General features: G+C 43.9%; 1 protein-coding gene and 1 pseudogene across 1 annotated transcript; both read right to left on the bottom strand.

Annotated features, from left to right (window-relative positions):
- Positions 1-3,194: 3,194 nt before the first annotated feature.
- On the bottom strand, positions 3,195-3,321 carry LOC129817064 (U2 spliceosomal RNA; annotated as a pseudogene).
- A 48-nt stretch (positions 3,322-3,369) lies between these two features.
- On the bottom strand, positions 3,370-15,742 carry LOC129816648 (ras-related protein M-Ras-like). The gene is made up of 6 exons (XM_055871388.1): positions 15,580-15,742; positions 8,809-9,026; positions 8,178-8,331; positions 7,484-7,583; positions 5,742-5,821; positions 3,370-5,190 (listed from the first exon to the last, which is right to left on the bottom strand). The coding sequence occupies exons 2-6, from the start codon at positions 9,002-9,004 to the stop codon at positions 5,091-5,093; spliced, it is 630 nt and encodes a 209-aa protein (XP_055727363.1). The 5' UTR covers positions 9,005-9,026; positions 15,580-15,742; the 3' UTR covers positions 3,370-5,090.
- Between the last annotated feature and the right edge of the window lie 414 nt (positions 15,743-16,156).

Here is a 16,156-nt window from a genome sequence, read left to right as displayed (position 1 = left end):
TGTTTAGAGTAAACGGTTTCCATTACAAAACGTTTTGCAAAGGAATCTGACTAATGAATACACCCCTGGGGTATAATCATTCGTCCAAACCGTGCACTTAAAACGAGAGTTTCTATTTGGCAAATCCAGACAGGTCCCTCCCCCTTTCATACCGTTTGCTTCCGTTTAAGAAAAGTTTTACCACAGGATCGCCATGTTTTTTGCTACATCGCGAATGAGAACATTACAGAAATTTAGGGCGGCCTATGTTTTCGTCTCGTGAATTTAACCCAAAGGCACATTTGGATTCATTTGGAAAAAAGGGCGCTACTTTCGTAACCAGGTAGAGGGGCGTGGCCGGCGTGAAACTTCCCTGTAAACGTGAAGCCACAGGTGCATAATTTATTATTTCCTTGATTCAATGTCAATACCCAACCACTAGAGGGAGGCATTAGTCCAGTTGTTTTAATGGGCCTTCATACAATATGCTCATGTTATGTGGGCTCCCAAATTAGAGTTGACTTGCTGAATGGGGCTTATTGATTAAACTGGTCAATTAACCACTCGTTTATTTTTTATCAGACTTAAAAATGTAGATCAGGGGTGGGCAACTCCAGTCCTCGGGGGCCGGAGTGGTGTTACTTTTTCCCCATCCCTAGCAAACACAGCTGATTAAACTAATTCCGTTCTAAACTGAAGATCGTGATTAGTTGAATTATGAAGTCAGGTGTGTTAGCTGGTGCTGGGGCAAAAGTGTGACACCAATCAAGCCCCCGAGGACTGGAGTTGCCCATCCCTGATATAGATATTGCTCAGGTTGATAGATTGGGTATCATGACTGCAAGTCAAATCTAACAAAGACACTTCTTTCAACTTTTTTTTAAGGATCGGACACTTTTTTTCAATTTTCGCCTAAAATGACATACGTAAATCTAACTGCCTGTAGCTCAGGCCCTGAAGCAAGGATATGCATATTCTTGATTCCATTTGAAAAGGAAACACTTTGAAGTTTGTGGAAATGTGAAATTAATGTAGGAGAATATAGCACAGATCTGGTAAAAGATAATACAAAGGGGGAAAATACGTTTTTTTTTTTTTTTTTTGTTCCATCATCTTTGAAATGCAAGAGAAATGCCACAATGTATTATTCCAGTTTAGGCACAATTTCGATTTTGGCCACTAGATGGCAGCAGTGTGTATGTGCAAAGTTTTAGATTGATCCAATGAACCATTGCATTACTGTTCAAAATGTTGTATTAAGTTCACCCAAATGTGCCTAATTGGTTTATTGATACATTTTCAAGTCCATAACTGTGCACTCTTCTCAAACAATAGCATGGTATTCTTTCACTGTGATAGCTGTAAATTGGACAGTGCAGTTAGATTAACAAGAATGTAAGATTTCTGCCCATATCAGATATGTCTATATCCTGGGAAATGTTCGTGTTACTTACAATGTCATGCTAATCACATTAGCGCACGTTAGCTCAACCTTCCCGTGGGGTGGACACCGATCCCGTAGAGGTTTTAACCTTAAAATGCAGGGTTTCTTTTAGTTTTTTGTTTGGTTTCTGTTCCTCCTCAGTGAACTGGTCTTGTTTTAGATGGGGAAACTCTGGTGTGTCTGTTGTCATGACCACGTCTGGACATGCAGTCTAAAACAAGAAAGTGGGGATGGTGAGGTAAAAATAAATGCCACTGGAATCAAATAACCCCTCTGGTGTTTGACATCTCCAAGATACAGCCCATCTGAAAAAACATATTCAAAGTTTTTAAAGCAATACCAGATACCCTCCTCAACATGTAGTAGTAACTTTCATGTGCACGTGACATATTCATTGGCTGTGAAAAGAAAATATGACACATAGAGAGGCGTAAAGTGTGATATGCTACGTATAATCTGCATCCCAAATGGCACCCTATTCCCTATGTACTGCACTACTTTTGACCAGGGCCCATAGGCCAGTAACCGAAAGGTCGCTGGTTCGAATGCACAAGTCGACAATGTGAAAGTCTGTTGATGTGCCCTTGAGCAAGGCACTTAAACCCTATTTTGCTACATAGGCGCCGTACTTCTATGGCAGACCTTATAAAACAAAATATTTCACTGCACCTATCCTGTGTGTGACAATATTATTATGATATTTTTTTCATGTGATTTATAGAGCTTACTGTAAATCACAGAGTAGCATGTCTGTTCTACACAATACAATTCCATCTGCAGATTCTCCACATTCCATAACGTTGAAACCACTTCAACAGGCCCCGAGGCGCTGAAATAACTGTACAAGATACAGCCACTCTGTAGGTCTATTTTATCAGAGGGAGAGAAATTCTTAACACAATTTCAGTCTCCTGGGTGCATCCTGAACATGTATTCAGTGGAGTCCGATGGACAAGTACGATGACAAGAACATGAATTTTCAATCAATTGTATCCGTTTCAGCTCTACAGGCTGTATCTATTCCATGGAGAGTAGAGAGATCAATATTTTTTAATGGAGTTTACAGTAATTACATTTTTTATTGAACTATTTTTTTTAACCTTTATTTAACTAGGCAAGTCTACCGACACCAGTGAGCCAGCGATATGATTCATATCAAAGGCTTCTGCTGAACAGGCAGTTATGCCCATCACTATACATATTTTAGAGATTGTTATAAAATAGTGTGCTACCACACACACACACACACACACACACACACACACAGCAGGAGATTTAGACACACACACAGCAGGAGATTTAGCGCCTAACAGGCACCTCTGTCTCTTCTGGCTGATATTAGTTATGTCCGACAACACCCAGCCTCCACTCCACCACACCCAGCTTCCACTAGGAGCTAATACCAATATGTAGTCATAGAGAGCCACAAATGGCATGCTATTCCCTATATAATGCACTACTTTGAAGCAGGGCCCATATGGTTCCAGTTGGGGAGAAACCACAGTCTCTCATGACAGACTCTCATGACAGACTGACCAGCATTTCTCTACACCCGCAATAACATCTGCTAAACACCAATAAAATTAGATTTGAATGTTTCTATTTATTTAACTAGGCAAGTCAGTTAAGAACAAATTCTTATTTACAATGACGGCCTACCCCGGCCAATGCTGGTCCAATTGTGCGCCACCCTATGGGACTCCCAATCACGGCCAGTTGCGATACAGACTGGAATCGAACCAGGATCTGCAGTGACATCTCTAGCACTGAGATGCAGTGCCTTAGACCGCTGCGCCACTCGGGAGCATTTAATATGTAGTCAGATACGTATCAGGTATCAGATATTAAACTGATAAGAACAGATACTACACTTGATCTTAGCCAAAAGGCCGAGGTCCCCAGGTTAAGTAAGCCAAGACATCATACAGACACACAGTCAGAGATAGTATCATTTAACTCACAATAATGTATTTCTTTATTCATTATTGAAACCCTGAAGTGACGATAGATAGAAAGGCGGTGGCCATTTTTGTTATGCCTCGTCTTCTCCTAGTTCATCAGTCAGACACAGCCAGTTATAACAAATCATGTTGAGGTAACAGGTACAGTAATAAATTATAAAAAAACACTACTAAAGAAATTCATATCAATAATACAAAGGTTTCAAACACACTTGATATGATATCATTGATTTCTTCAGACACAAGCTTTTTTCTTCTCTTTTATGTAAAATACTGCCAAAAACAACATGTCTGCTACTTCATACCCTGGGACTTCCACTGTACTGCACCTCTTGGTGAAATACAGCAGGGTCACTCCAGGGCCATGTTTATTAAGCACCAAACGAATGAAAATGGACTGAAACATGGCATTACTTGGACTTGTCCAATAACAAACGTCCAAACGTCCGTTTTGTTTTCCATTGCAAACTCTTTTGCTACGGAACACGACCCAGGGCTGAGTATAGAAACTGTTCAGTGCAACAGACATGAGACAGATAGATTCGGCTACATGGGATTGACATATGATAAGATCAGTTTTTCACATTCCATTATGCCTTCCCTTTCATATTTAGCCATTTTTCAACAGATGCGGATATGAAACTCAAACTCTGTTAAAAATGCAATGGTACTTTGTTCTTTTAAGAGCCCATTTCTAACCAGATGAATAGACCAAAAAATTGTTTTTGTTTTGTTTAGTGCTTTAACAGTACAAGCCATTTCATGTTATGAAATACTCCTTATTAGACAAGAGAAATCGAACGTCTTGTTGCTTGGAGTGACTGGTCCCCTCAACCTACAAGCCAGATTCCCCATCGACTGATCCCAGACCAGTACTAACAGCCACATCTTCCCACTTTTCTTCAGGACCCCTGGAAACAAAGCCACATCCTTTCACGCCAGTGGCTAGTGCAAATAGAATATACTTCATAATCATATACCCTTATCGTTTCAGAATTCAATCTTCAACACCATGGAGAACACACAACCACAATGTTACACTCAAATAATGTGTCCCAAGTCCCCGACCTGACTGACAGTCAGATCATGGGTCCCCAACAACATCTAACTTCACATCTCCCCAACCTGGAGAATAGCTTGATGTCCACGTCCACAGAGAGCACCATCACATCACTGTCTGTAATTCAGTCCATAAGGAGCTCTAACTGGAGTGCTTTTTTCTGACCAATTAGGGGAAGGGAAAGGGAAGTGTAAATCTATTAATTTGTACAACTGAATGCATTCAACCGAAATGTGTCTTCCGCATTTAACCCAACCCCTCTGAATCAGAGAGGTGTGGGGGGCTGCCTTAGTTGACGTCCACGTCATCAGCGCCCGGGGAGCAGTTGTTGTTGGGGGTTAACTGCCTTGCTCAAGGGCAGAATGGCAGACTTTTCCACCTTGCCGGCTCTGGGATTCGAACCAGCGACGTTTCAGTTTTCTGACCCAACGCTCTTAACCACTAGGCTACCTGCTATAAGACCCCCACTTGGGGATGTCTTGGAGTTGACCCCCTCAACTGAGAGGGGTTTTCCATGACACTGTAACAGTCAACAGTCAGTTCCTTCTCTCCCCAAGTCCCCCCTTCCTCCTCCAGTTGTTGCTCCCTGCAAGTCTGCAGTTCTCTCTAACAACAATGCTACGCAGCGGCGAGAAGGGTGACACCATCACAAGATGACACAGTGGACTTTGTGAGAACCCGTAGAGCGTTCTCCTCGCCACTTCATCTTATTCTTCTTCTTCAGGCTCCTCTCTGGGATCTGCTGCCTGCAAAGGGATAGGGGGATGGAGGAAGGGAGAAATAGAAAGAAGAGAGAGAGAGAGGGAGGGGGAGAGAAAGAGGGGTAGAAAAGATAAGAAAATGAGTAAGAAAGGAGGGTATGTAAAGGGAGTAGAAAACAAGAGAAAAAAGAGATGGAGATGAGAGAGAATGAGGGTTAAAATCAGATGGCCAAGCTATCTAAGCAGCTAGACTAGATGGCCTCTGTGTTACTCCTCTAAATGCTTGACAAACAGTTGAGTGGGCCCTCCAGCTGGATATGACCACGCCAAACATCAACACATACTGGAGTCCTCTGAAATTACACATCTGTTCATTCAGGAAATAGCTACAGTTTTTCCCCCATCCTTTTAACAGACATTTTCTGGCATTCATGTCAAACATATAGTTATGTACGTTTGCAAAGAGAAACCAAAATGGTGGTTCTCTTATTCAAGCATCAATTTAATCCAATATGTTCATGCCTATAGATTCTTAATTCATAATTCTTAAACATAACCTGCAAGTCAGTGAGTATCCATCTGGAAGTTTGGCCTACCTTATAACCCTGACTAGTCCATGGAACGCCTTGTCCACATTCATGGGAGGATCCTTGGCACTTGTCTCAATGTATGTAATCTGTAAAGAAAAATCACATTGATCCAACATTTCCAGGAAAGACGACATAGTACACAAGCAAACATCAAATTGTCTCCGTTTTAAAAAGTTCTACAGCTGCACCATCGAGAGCATCCTGACTGGTTGCATCACCGCCTGGTATGGAAACTGCTCGTCCTCCAACCGCAAGGCGCTACAGAGTGTAGTGTGTACGGCACAGTACAGCAAGCGGCACCGGAGCGCCAAGTCCCGTTCCAAAAGGCTTCTTAACAGCTTCTACCCCCAAGCCATAAAACTGCTGAACAGCTAATCAAATGGTTACCCGGACTATTTGCATTGACCCCCCCCCCCCCCTTTTTTATGCTGCTGCTACTCGCTGTTATTATGTATGCATAGTCACTTTACCCCTACCTACATATTACCTCAATTACCTTGACTAACCTGTAACCCGCACATTGACTCGTCGCTACTGGTACTCCCTGTATATAGCCTGGTTATTGTTATTGCTAATTCTACATTTTTTTTACTTTAGTTTATTTAGTAAATATTTTCTTAACTCATATTTTTCTTAAAACTGCATTGTTGGCTAAGGGCTTGTAAGTAAGCATTTCATGGTAAGGTCTACTACACCTGTTGTATTTGGCACATTTGACAAATAAAATTTGATTTGATTTAGCTAGTGCCACAAGGTATAGACAACAAATAGTAATTACGTCTTTCCGAACCAGACCCTCATCATAAGGAATGTGAATTTTGCAATTAAAAACAAAATGTACTAAGCATACATTTGCCAATAAATACTTTTATGCACATTCTCACACTTGTGGTGCAACCAACAACCTCTCTCCCAGCCTGCCCTGCAACCAACATCTCTCTCCCAGCCTGCCCTGCAACCAACAACCTCTCTCCCAGCCTGCCCTGCAACCAACAACCTCTCTCCCAGCCTGCCCTGCAACCAACAACCTCTCTCCCAGCCTGCCCTGCAACCAACAACCTCTCTCCCAGCCTGCCCTGCAACCAACATCCTCTCTCCCAGCCTGCCCTGCAACCAACATCCTCTCTCCCAGCCTGCCCTGCAACCAACATCCTCTCTCCCAGCCTGCCCTGCAACCAACAACCTCTCTCCCAGCCTGCCCTGCAACCAACAACCTCTCTCCCAGCCTGCCCTGCAACCAACAACCTCTCTCCCAGCCTGCCCTGCAACCAACAACCTCTCTCCCAGCCTGCCCTGCAACCAACAACCTCTCTCCCAGCCTGCCCTGCAACCAACATCCTCTCTCCCAGCCTGCCCTGCAACCAACATCCTCTCTCCCAGCCTGCCCTGCAACCAACATCCTCTCTCCCAGCCTGCCCTGCAACCAACCACCTCTCCCAGGGATAGCAACACACAGCTCATAGAACAACCCCAGTCACTAACAATACCAGTGGAGAAAGGAATTTCTACAAAGTCGATTATGAGGTTTTTCTGACCATTTGACCTAACCATGAAAGATTCTTGGCCCGAACTATGTAATACAGTAAATACGGTTTTCCTGGTCAGGAAAAAACTATCCAGGAGTCCCTATCAAAAGTACATGAATCAATTTGGACACTGGACTACATCAAACAAGACATTGAATACAAAGGATTTGGACGTCAAGCTGTCCCATAATGCTGCCCACTTCTTGTCGAAGCTGTACTCACGTTGTGTTTGGCAGCCATTTCCTGCCCCTGGTCGCTGGTGATTTTGCGGAGGTGAACCAAGTCCACCTTATTGGCTACCAGCACCATGGGGAAGGCCTCCCTGAAGGAGAGGATGAAAAAGGACTGAGGAACAGATACATCTCATTTAATACAACGTGTATTGTAACACCACTACACAGCTGACAATCTGACTGGAATCCCACTGAGCAACAATTGGTTGAGTCAACGCTGTTTCCACATCACTTCAAACCCCCAAAGTCTATGTGATGATGTTGCATCAATGTGGGAAACTGATTGGATTACCAACAAATATGTTTTTTATTAGTATCATTTTTTATACCTAAATCCAATGACATGATGATTTTTTTTGTTGATTTCACATTGAATTCAAGTTAGTTAACAACTCAACCAAATCTAAATAAAAACTAGAAATTGAACTGACGTCGGCGCCCAGTGTGATGGAGACATTGGCTGAGGAAGGAGTTGTTTGTTGTCATTTTTCGTGAACAAGAGATACAAAAGAGAACAGAATGACTATCTGCTGTATAGATGAACACTTTACCAGTGAGTGTTAGAGGGACGACACAAAACATTACGGCAGACAACCCAGTCGGAGGCACTCAGAGCACCAGCAGCAGTCCCTCGTATGTGTCTGGTCCATAAGGCACGCCTCATACCAAGAGCTGTGTCTCACCTGTCCTTCACCCTGAGGATGAGCTGGTGGAAGCGGTCCACGTGTTCAAAGCTGGCCTTGTCTGTCACAGAGAACACGATGAGGAAGCCGTCCCCCGTCCTCATGTACTGCTCCCTCATAGCACTGAACTCCTCTTGGCCTGCCGTGTCCAGCACTGTGAAATTACACACATACAGGTACCAGTGTTTCAGCACTGTGCAATTACACACATACAGGTACCAGTGTTTCAGCACTGTACAATTACACACACAAACTGTGTAATAACACACAGGCACTGTGTAATAACACACATAATGTAGGCACAGTGCAGTAACACACATGGGCACTGTGCAGTAACACACATGGGCACTGTGCAGTAACACACATGGGCACTGTGCAGTAACACACATAGGGGAACCAATGTTACAGGTTTTAAGATATGTTTTTGGGGAAATTCATCTTCTTGCTCAATTGCGAAAAATCTAGCCAAAAAACAAATGCACATTATGGGTGTAAATCCCAGGATCTAAAACTGTGAACCTATATGGGAGCACTGTGCTACAATATGTTTAATTAACATGTTAAACACAATTAACAAAGGAGACGACCCCCCCCCTAACCCTGAGAGACAGAGGAGAAGATGTTTCCCTACCGTCCAGGATGGCCCACTGTCCGTCTATCTCTGTGTGTTTCAGGTAGGAGTCCTCGATGGTGGGGTCGTAGTCAGACACAAAGATCTTCTGAAAGAACTGGATGGTGAGAGCGCTCTTCCCCACCCCTCCGTCCCCCACCACCACCAGCTTGTAAGTGGGGAGGTTGTCGCTAGGGACCGCGCTGCTGGTTGCCATGGTGACAGGCAGCTGGCTACACCTGGAACACGGCAGGAGGGGAGGGAGAGAGATGGAGGAAGAAAGGAGCACAAGATAGAGTGTTAGACTGCTGCTGCTAATTCATTGCCAGGGAGACCAGACTTCACGGAGAACCATGCATCAAACACCAGCCCCCTCAGAGAGAAAGAGCATCAGCTAGCTATCGACACCTCTGTCTATCTCAGCTAGAGGGGCTTGCAGAAAATGCTGTAGTAAAGGATAGGGAATCGATGTGTGTGATGTGCAAGCAACATGTGTCATAATACTGTAATAAACCAAAGAACTGGAGCAGCAGAGCCTAAGATAGAGATTAGGCTACTGACTGAGCTGGAGAAAACACCCTGGTCACTGATTGGCTGTCTGTATGAGGAAGTGCCTTGCACAGCCAGCCAACCAGTAGTGTAATGGAGAGGCTCTCCTTCCCACTATGTAGACTATTCTGTTTTCTCCTTCTTCTGAGACTGCCAGAATAGCATGCAGCACCAACCACTCTCCCAGCACCATTATGAGCAATGGAAATACGGTCCAGACATATAGACTACTGTGCTTTGTAATTATGGCTTTCAGAAAGAAATTCACTGCCCGTGACTTTTCTCTGAAAGAATAGACTATATAGCAGCTGTGTGGTGCATTTTCACCAGCTTCCCACAAAAATAATTGTGATTCAGATTCAATGACCATTTCTGTTCATTTTTCTGTCGCTTTCCCTCCCACACTTTCTTTAAATTGTTGTTTTTCTACTGTGACTTAGTAAGGACCTGGTCCTTGATAAATATGGACATTACAGCAGGTAAGTGCTCTGTTGTCTTGTGTGTGGGGGCATTATTTAATTAACCTTATGCTGTAATGGCAAAAAGGCAACAGCTTTCACAAGACATGTAAAGCCACTAAGATAGTGGGTAGAGGACAGGCTGTGGGTAGAGGATAGGCTGTGGGTAGAGGACAGGCTGTGGGTAATGGACAGGCTGTGGGTAGAGGACAGGCTGTGGGAAGAGGACAGGCTGTGGGTAATGGACAGGCTGTGGGTAGAAAATGTGGGTAGAGGACAGGCTGTGGATAGAAAATGTGGGTTGAGGACAGGCTGTGGGTAGAAAATGTGGGTTGAGGACAGGCTGTGGGTAGAGGATGTGGGTTGAGGACAGGCTGTGGGTAAAAAATGTGGGTAGAGGACAGGATGTGTGTAAAGGACATAGATACAGTTGAAGTCGTAAGTTTACATACACCATAGCCAAATACTTTTAAAAACTCAGTTTCTCACAATTCCTAACATTTAATCCCAGTAAAAAAATCCCTGTTTTAGGTCAATTAAGATCACCACTTTATTTTAAGAATGTGAAATGTCAGAACAATAGTAGAGAGAATGACGTTTCATCACGTTCCCAGTGGGTCAGAAGTTTACATACACTCAATTAGTATTTGGTAGCATTGCCTTTAAATTGTTTAATTTGGGTCAAACGTTTCAGCCTTCCATAAGCTTCCCACAATAAGTTGGGTGAACTTTGGCCCATTCCTTCTGACAGAGCTGGTCAGGTTTGTAGGCCTCCTTGCTTGCACATGCTTTTTCAGTTCTGCCCCTAAATTTCTATAGGATTTAGGTCAGGGTTTTGCGATGGCCACTCCAATAGCTTGACTTTGTTGTCCTTAAGCCATTTTGCCACAACTTTGGAAGTATGATTGGTGTCATTGTCCATTTGGAAGACCCATTTGCAACCAAGCTTTAACTTCCTGACTAATGTCTAATTTTCCTTCCTCATGATGCCATCTATTTTGTGAAGTGCACCAGTCCCTCCTGCAGCAAAGCACCCCCACAACATGATGCTGCCACCCCGTGCTTCACGGTTGGGATGGTGTTCTTCAGCTCGCATGCCTCCCCCTTTTCCTCCAAACATAACGATGGTCATTATCGCCAAACAGTTCTATTTTTGTTTCATCAGACCACAGGACATTTCTCCAAAAAATACGATCTTTGTCCCCATGTGCAGTTGCAAAGCGTAGTCTGGCATTTTTAATGGCAGTTTTGGAGCAGTGGCTTCTTCCTTGCTGAGCGGCCTTTCAGGTTATGTCGATATAGGACTCGTTTTACTGTGGATATAAATACTTTTGTACCTGTTTCCTACAGCATCTTCACGAGGTCCTTTGCTGTTGTTCTGGGATTGATTTGCACTTTTCACACCAAAGTACGTTCATCTCTAGTAGACAGAAAGCGTCTCCTTCCTGAGCGGTATGACGGTTGCGTGGTCCCATGGTGCTTATACTTGCGTACTATTGTTTGTACAGATGAACGTGGTACCTTCAGGCATTTGGAAATTGCTCCCAAGGATGAACCAGACTTGTGGAGGTCTTGGCTGATTTCTTTTGATTTTCCCATGATGTCAAGCAAAGAGGCACTGAGTTGGAAGGTAGGCCTTGAAACACAAAATGACTCAAATTATGTCATTTAGCCTATCAGAAGCTTCTAAAGCCATGACATAATTTTATGGAATTTTCCAAGCTGTTTAAAGGCACAGTCAACTTAGTGTATGTGAACTTCTGACCCACTGGAATTGTGATACAGTGAATTAAGTGAAATAATCTCTCCGTAAACAATTGTTGGAAAAATTACTTGTGTCATGCACAAAGTAGATGTCCTAACAGACTTGCCAAAACGACTTACCAAAAAAGTTTGTTAACAAGAAATTTGTGGAGTGGTTGAAAAACGAGTTTTAATGATTCCAACCTAAGTGGATGTAAACGTCCGACTTCAACTGTAGGTCACATGGCAAGGTCACAGCCCAGGATGCGTGATAGAAATAACTTTAAAATAATTCATATTTTTTGCCTGATTCCAGTTTGGTTTTTCCCCAAAGTCAGTTCTCCATTTTGTTTTTCTAGGTTTCTGTTTTCTCTTGTTTTTTACAGGTTTTCGCTCTCAACATCACACTTTTTTTAATAGAAAAATAACAGAATTGGATGTTCCAAGTACACAACTATGTTAAAACCACATCAGGAGGCAATTTTTTAGGTCTAGAAAAAAATTAAGAAATGTCGATTTTGGTGTGTAGTTACCCTGTAATGAAAGTGCACACCAGGAAGAGACCAGTATTTTGTTAAGCATTGCTATAGCGCTCACGTGATTGCAGAGTTTGCAAAACAAATAGCTACTAGACAGATGAAAATCATTTTGATAGTGTATCATTCTGCCAGGTAGGCATAGGCTACGTTGTAGTTAACATTTAATTGAGAAGGTTTGTGGGAAAGCCTTTCCATCTCTACCAGAAGAAGGTTATCATTAGCATTATCGCTAACGGCTACACAGTGTAGACATAAGCGCGCACCACACACACACAGACAGAGGCATTCTTGTGCTGTTTCAGAAAGTTGCAGGAAAATAAGAATCACTGATGCATTTTGTTACTGTCTTTTCTAATAAGTTCAATAGATTTTTGAATATTGTCGAATTCCCTTTTAATGTCTGGATTCCGTGATTCTGTCCTGGTTCTCTGCACCGTGCATACAGCGAGTGTGTAGAGAACAGCCCAGGCAGTGGGTAGAGAACAGCCCAGGCTCAGCCCAGGCAGTGGGTAGAGAACAGCCCAGGCTCATCCCAGGCAGTGGGTAGAGGACAGCCCAGGCAGTGGATAGAGGACAGCCCAAGCTCAGCCCAGGCAGTGGGTAAAGGACAGCCCAAGCTCAGCCCAGGCAGTGAGTAGAGAACAGCCCAGACTCAGCCCAGGCAGTGGGTAAAGGACAGCCCAAGCTCAGCCCAGGCAGTGAGTAGGGAACAGCCCAAGCTCAGCCCAGGCAGTGGGTAAAGGACAGCCCTGGCTCAGCCCAGGCAGTGGGTAGAGGACAGCCCAAGCTCAGCCCAGGCAGTGGGTAAAGGACAGCCCAAGCTCAGCCCAGGCAGTGAGTAGAGAACAGCCCAGACTTAGCCCAGGCATTGAGTAGAGAACAGCCCAGACTCAGCCCAAGCAGTGGGTAGAGACCATGGCACTGGGTCGCAGGAAACAGCTGTCAACTGGTGAAGGCCCCTTCCTGCTCCACACAATAAAGGGAAGGAAAGAGGTTTCCTTCATCAAGCAGCCCAGACAGACCTTCCTGCCTCAAGCGGCCCAGACAGACCTTCCTGCCTCAAGCGGCCCAGACAGACCTTCCTGCCTCAAGCGGCCCAGACAGACCTTCCTGCCTCAAGCGGCCCAGACAGACCTTCCTGCCTCAAGCGGCCCAGACAGACCTTCCTGCCTCAAGCGGCCCAGACAGACCTTCCTGCCTCAAGCGGCCCAGACAGACCTTCCTGCCTCAAGCGGCCCAGACAGACCTTCCTGCCTCAAGCGGCCCAGAAACACCTTCCTGCCTCAAGCGGCCCAGAAACACCTTCCTGCCTCAAGCGGCCCAGACAGACCTTTCTGCCTCAAGCGGCCAAGACAGACCTCCCTTCTTCAAGAGGCCCAGACAGACTTCCTTCTTCCCAGACAGACTTCCTTCTTCAAGCGGCCCAGACAGACCCTTGGAGAAGGATGTACTGGAAGATATTCCTGCCTCCCTCACAAGGAAACAGCTAGCTAGCTAGAACAACCTGCCTCCCTCACAAGGGAACAGCTAGCTAGAACAACCTGCCTCCCTCACAAGGGAACAGCTAGCTAGAGGAACAACCTGCCTCCCTCACAAGGGAACAGCTAGCTAGAGGAACAACCTGCCTCCCTCACAAGGGAACAGCTAGCTAGAGGAACAATCTGCCTCCCTCACAAGGGAACAGCTAGCTAGAGGAACAACCTTCCTCCCTCACAAGGGAACAGCTAGCTAGAGGAACAACCTTCCTCCCTCACAAGGGAACAGCTAGCTAGAGGAACAATCTGCCTCCCTCACAAGGGAACAGCTAGCTAGAGGAACAACCTTCCTCCCTCACAAGGGAACAGCTAGCTAGAAGAACAACCTGCCTCCCTCACAAGGGAACAGCTAGCTAGAAGAACAACCTGCCTCCCTCACAAGGGAACAGCTAGCTAGAACAATCTGCCTCACTCACAAGGGAACAGCTAGCTAGAGGAACAACCTGCATACCCAAAACATACTGTACCACCTCATCAATCAATTAAACAGGTCCATCTCTGATCTGTCTCACTCATCTAAGATCCTCACCTGAGCGCTGACTGCTGACCAATGACTAAGGGAGTACTGACAATGATGCCCTATAGACAGGAGGACAGCACACTCAGATGCCCAGTAAAGGGCATGTAATCATCATCAATCATCAATCATCATCAATCAGCAAGTGTGCCAACTAAAGTCCTGTTAACTGTACACATGAAGTCACTAGATTCTGGGTACAAATGAGGTCACTACATTCTGGGTATATATGAGGTCACTAGATTCTGGGTATATATGAGGTCACTAGATTCTGGGTACAAATGAGGTCACGAGATTCTGGGTCTTCAGCATCTGTGATGACAGTATACACAATCACATAATGGACATCTGTGTGCTCTGAACTGGACAGCTGTGTGCTCAATGTGCTCTGAACATCTCTCATTCTATAATCTGATCAGAACTCATGCATTACATATTTTGCCACTAAAAGACTGTACATGATGACTTGGTAAAGAGAAGGTTATGTTACTGTTGAGATACCTCTTCAGTGAATCAACCTCACCTGGCTGTCAGTAGACTTTATAGGTACATCTAATGTACTGTAGAGCATAGATCCATGTCGCATTTCATAGAGTAACGCCTTGTTAGTGTCATTTGGTTGACACTGCCCAATATACACGCCCAACATGCTTCTCTAAAACAAAACAAGAGTTCAAGCTGCTTTGATCAAGTTTAAATTAAACATGCAGTACCTTCAGTGACATTTTAACTTCTCTGATCGACTGACAAGTGAAAAGCCTCCACCATCATGCTACTCTTGTTGCTGTATTATCTGGTGATTTCACTGAGCTATTAATAGTCAAAAGAATATGTGTAGCCCTATTGAAGGCTGCTCAATGGTGGGTGACCTCATCCTATGATGTGGTGCCTGAAGAAATTCTGCAATGGTTATAATGCATCTATTCATAACATGCCTGGTTGAAATACAGTCTGAGGTATAAACATTGTAACAAAGCAGATAAATGTATCAATCAAGTTTGGTCTTGTGATGTTTTATCAAGTTATTATATATTTTTATGAAAAGTAGATTCTACTACTGTTCACTTCACCACTTACATAAAACGTCACAACACTATATCTGTTGTTTTGAAGTCGGGGTTCTGTGTGTATAAGAACCGAGTTGCCGCGGATGGATAAAGGTTTTTTTGTTGCTTCTTGAATGTCAAAATCTTTTAGCGAAGTTTGCTGCATCAAGCAATTTCCGCAAATTGAATATTGGCGTCCATTTCTCGAATCCAACAGAGGCCCCACAATGTTACAAAAAAATGTTACTCCAGTTTACGTTGCAGAAACCAACTCAACAATTTAAATATTTGCAAAAGCAAAGTAAAAACTTGACATGAAAAAGACTTACTAAGAATGTTTAAGCAACCTACAGTAGCTATGTGCAGCTGCCTGGACAACGACGACAATTTCAGCAAATAACTTACCAATTTGAAACCCGTTGTCGTGGAAGTAGACTACAGCACTTCACGTACAAATATTCCACATCCCTCTTTCTGTGCGTTACCTCAGAACATTGCCATTATCTTGTGACGAGAATGCGCCTGTCATATCCGCGATGCGACGCAATCTGCTATGTAGCAAATCTTTATTGCAACAGCTGATACTAAAAATAGAACGATCTCATAGGGGTGGACCCTTTTGTTGGTTACAAATAAGAATCATCATTTTACTCTCTGCATTAATAGCATGACTACTATTCAAATTTGGTCTAATTGAAATGTTTAAATGTTTCACAGAAACATATTTTTCTACAAAATGTAGAAATCTGATGATTATTTTTAGGAACGCACCTTTTTTGAGAAAGTGGACTGTTCCGTTATGTCGCGTCTCCCTCAGACTGGTTTCAAGCAATGGCTTGAAGAGGTACTTCTGTCTAAATTCTGAGGTGGCGTCTCTGAGTAGCACATTTCGATTTTAACATCAATATAGCTTTTGTAATAATTTTATTGACCATGAAACTTGATTAGTGGCAATTACAGTCACTAGACTAATTCATTGTAT

The sequence above is a fragment of the Salvelinus fontinalis genome, chromosome 19 (assembly GCF_029448725.1).
Source record: "Salvelinus fontinalis isolate EN_2023a chromosome 19, ASM2944872v1, whole genome shotgun sequence".
Taxonomy (NCBI): Eukaryota; Metazoa; Chordata; class Actinopteri; order Salmoniformes; family Salmonidae; genus Salvelinus; species Salvelinus fontinalis.
This window is presented reverse-complemented; position numbering and strand designations above follow the sequence as displayed.

Coding starts and splice junctions, on each gene's coding strand:
- LOC129816648 (XM_055871388.1), bottom strand. CDS start 9,004: ATGGCAACCAGCAGCGCGGTCCCTAGCGACAACCTCCCCACTTACAAG. Junction 7,584..8,177: donor ATCCTCAGGGTGAAGGACAG/GTGAGACACAGC, acceptor CCTCTCCTTCAG/GGAGGCCTTCCCCATGGTGC. Junction 5,822..7,483: donor AAATGGCTGCCAAACACAAC/GTGAGTACAGCT, acceptor TTTTCTTTACAG/ATTACATACATTGAGACAAG.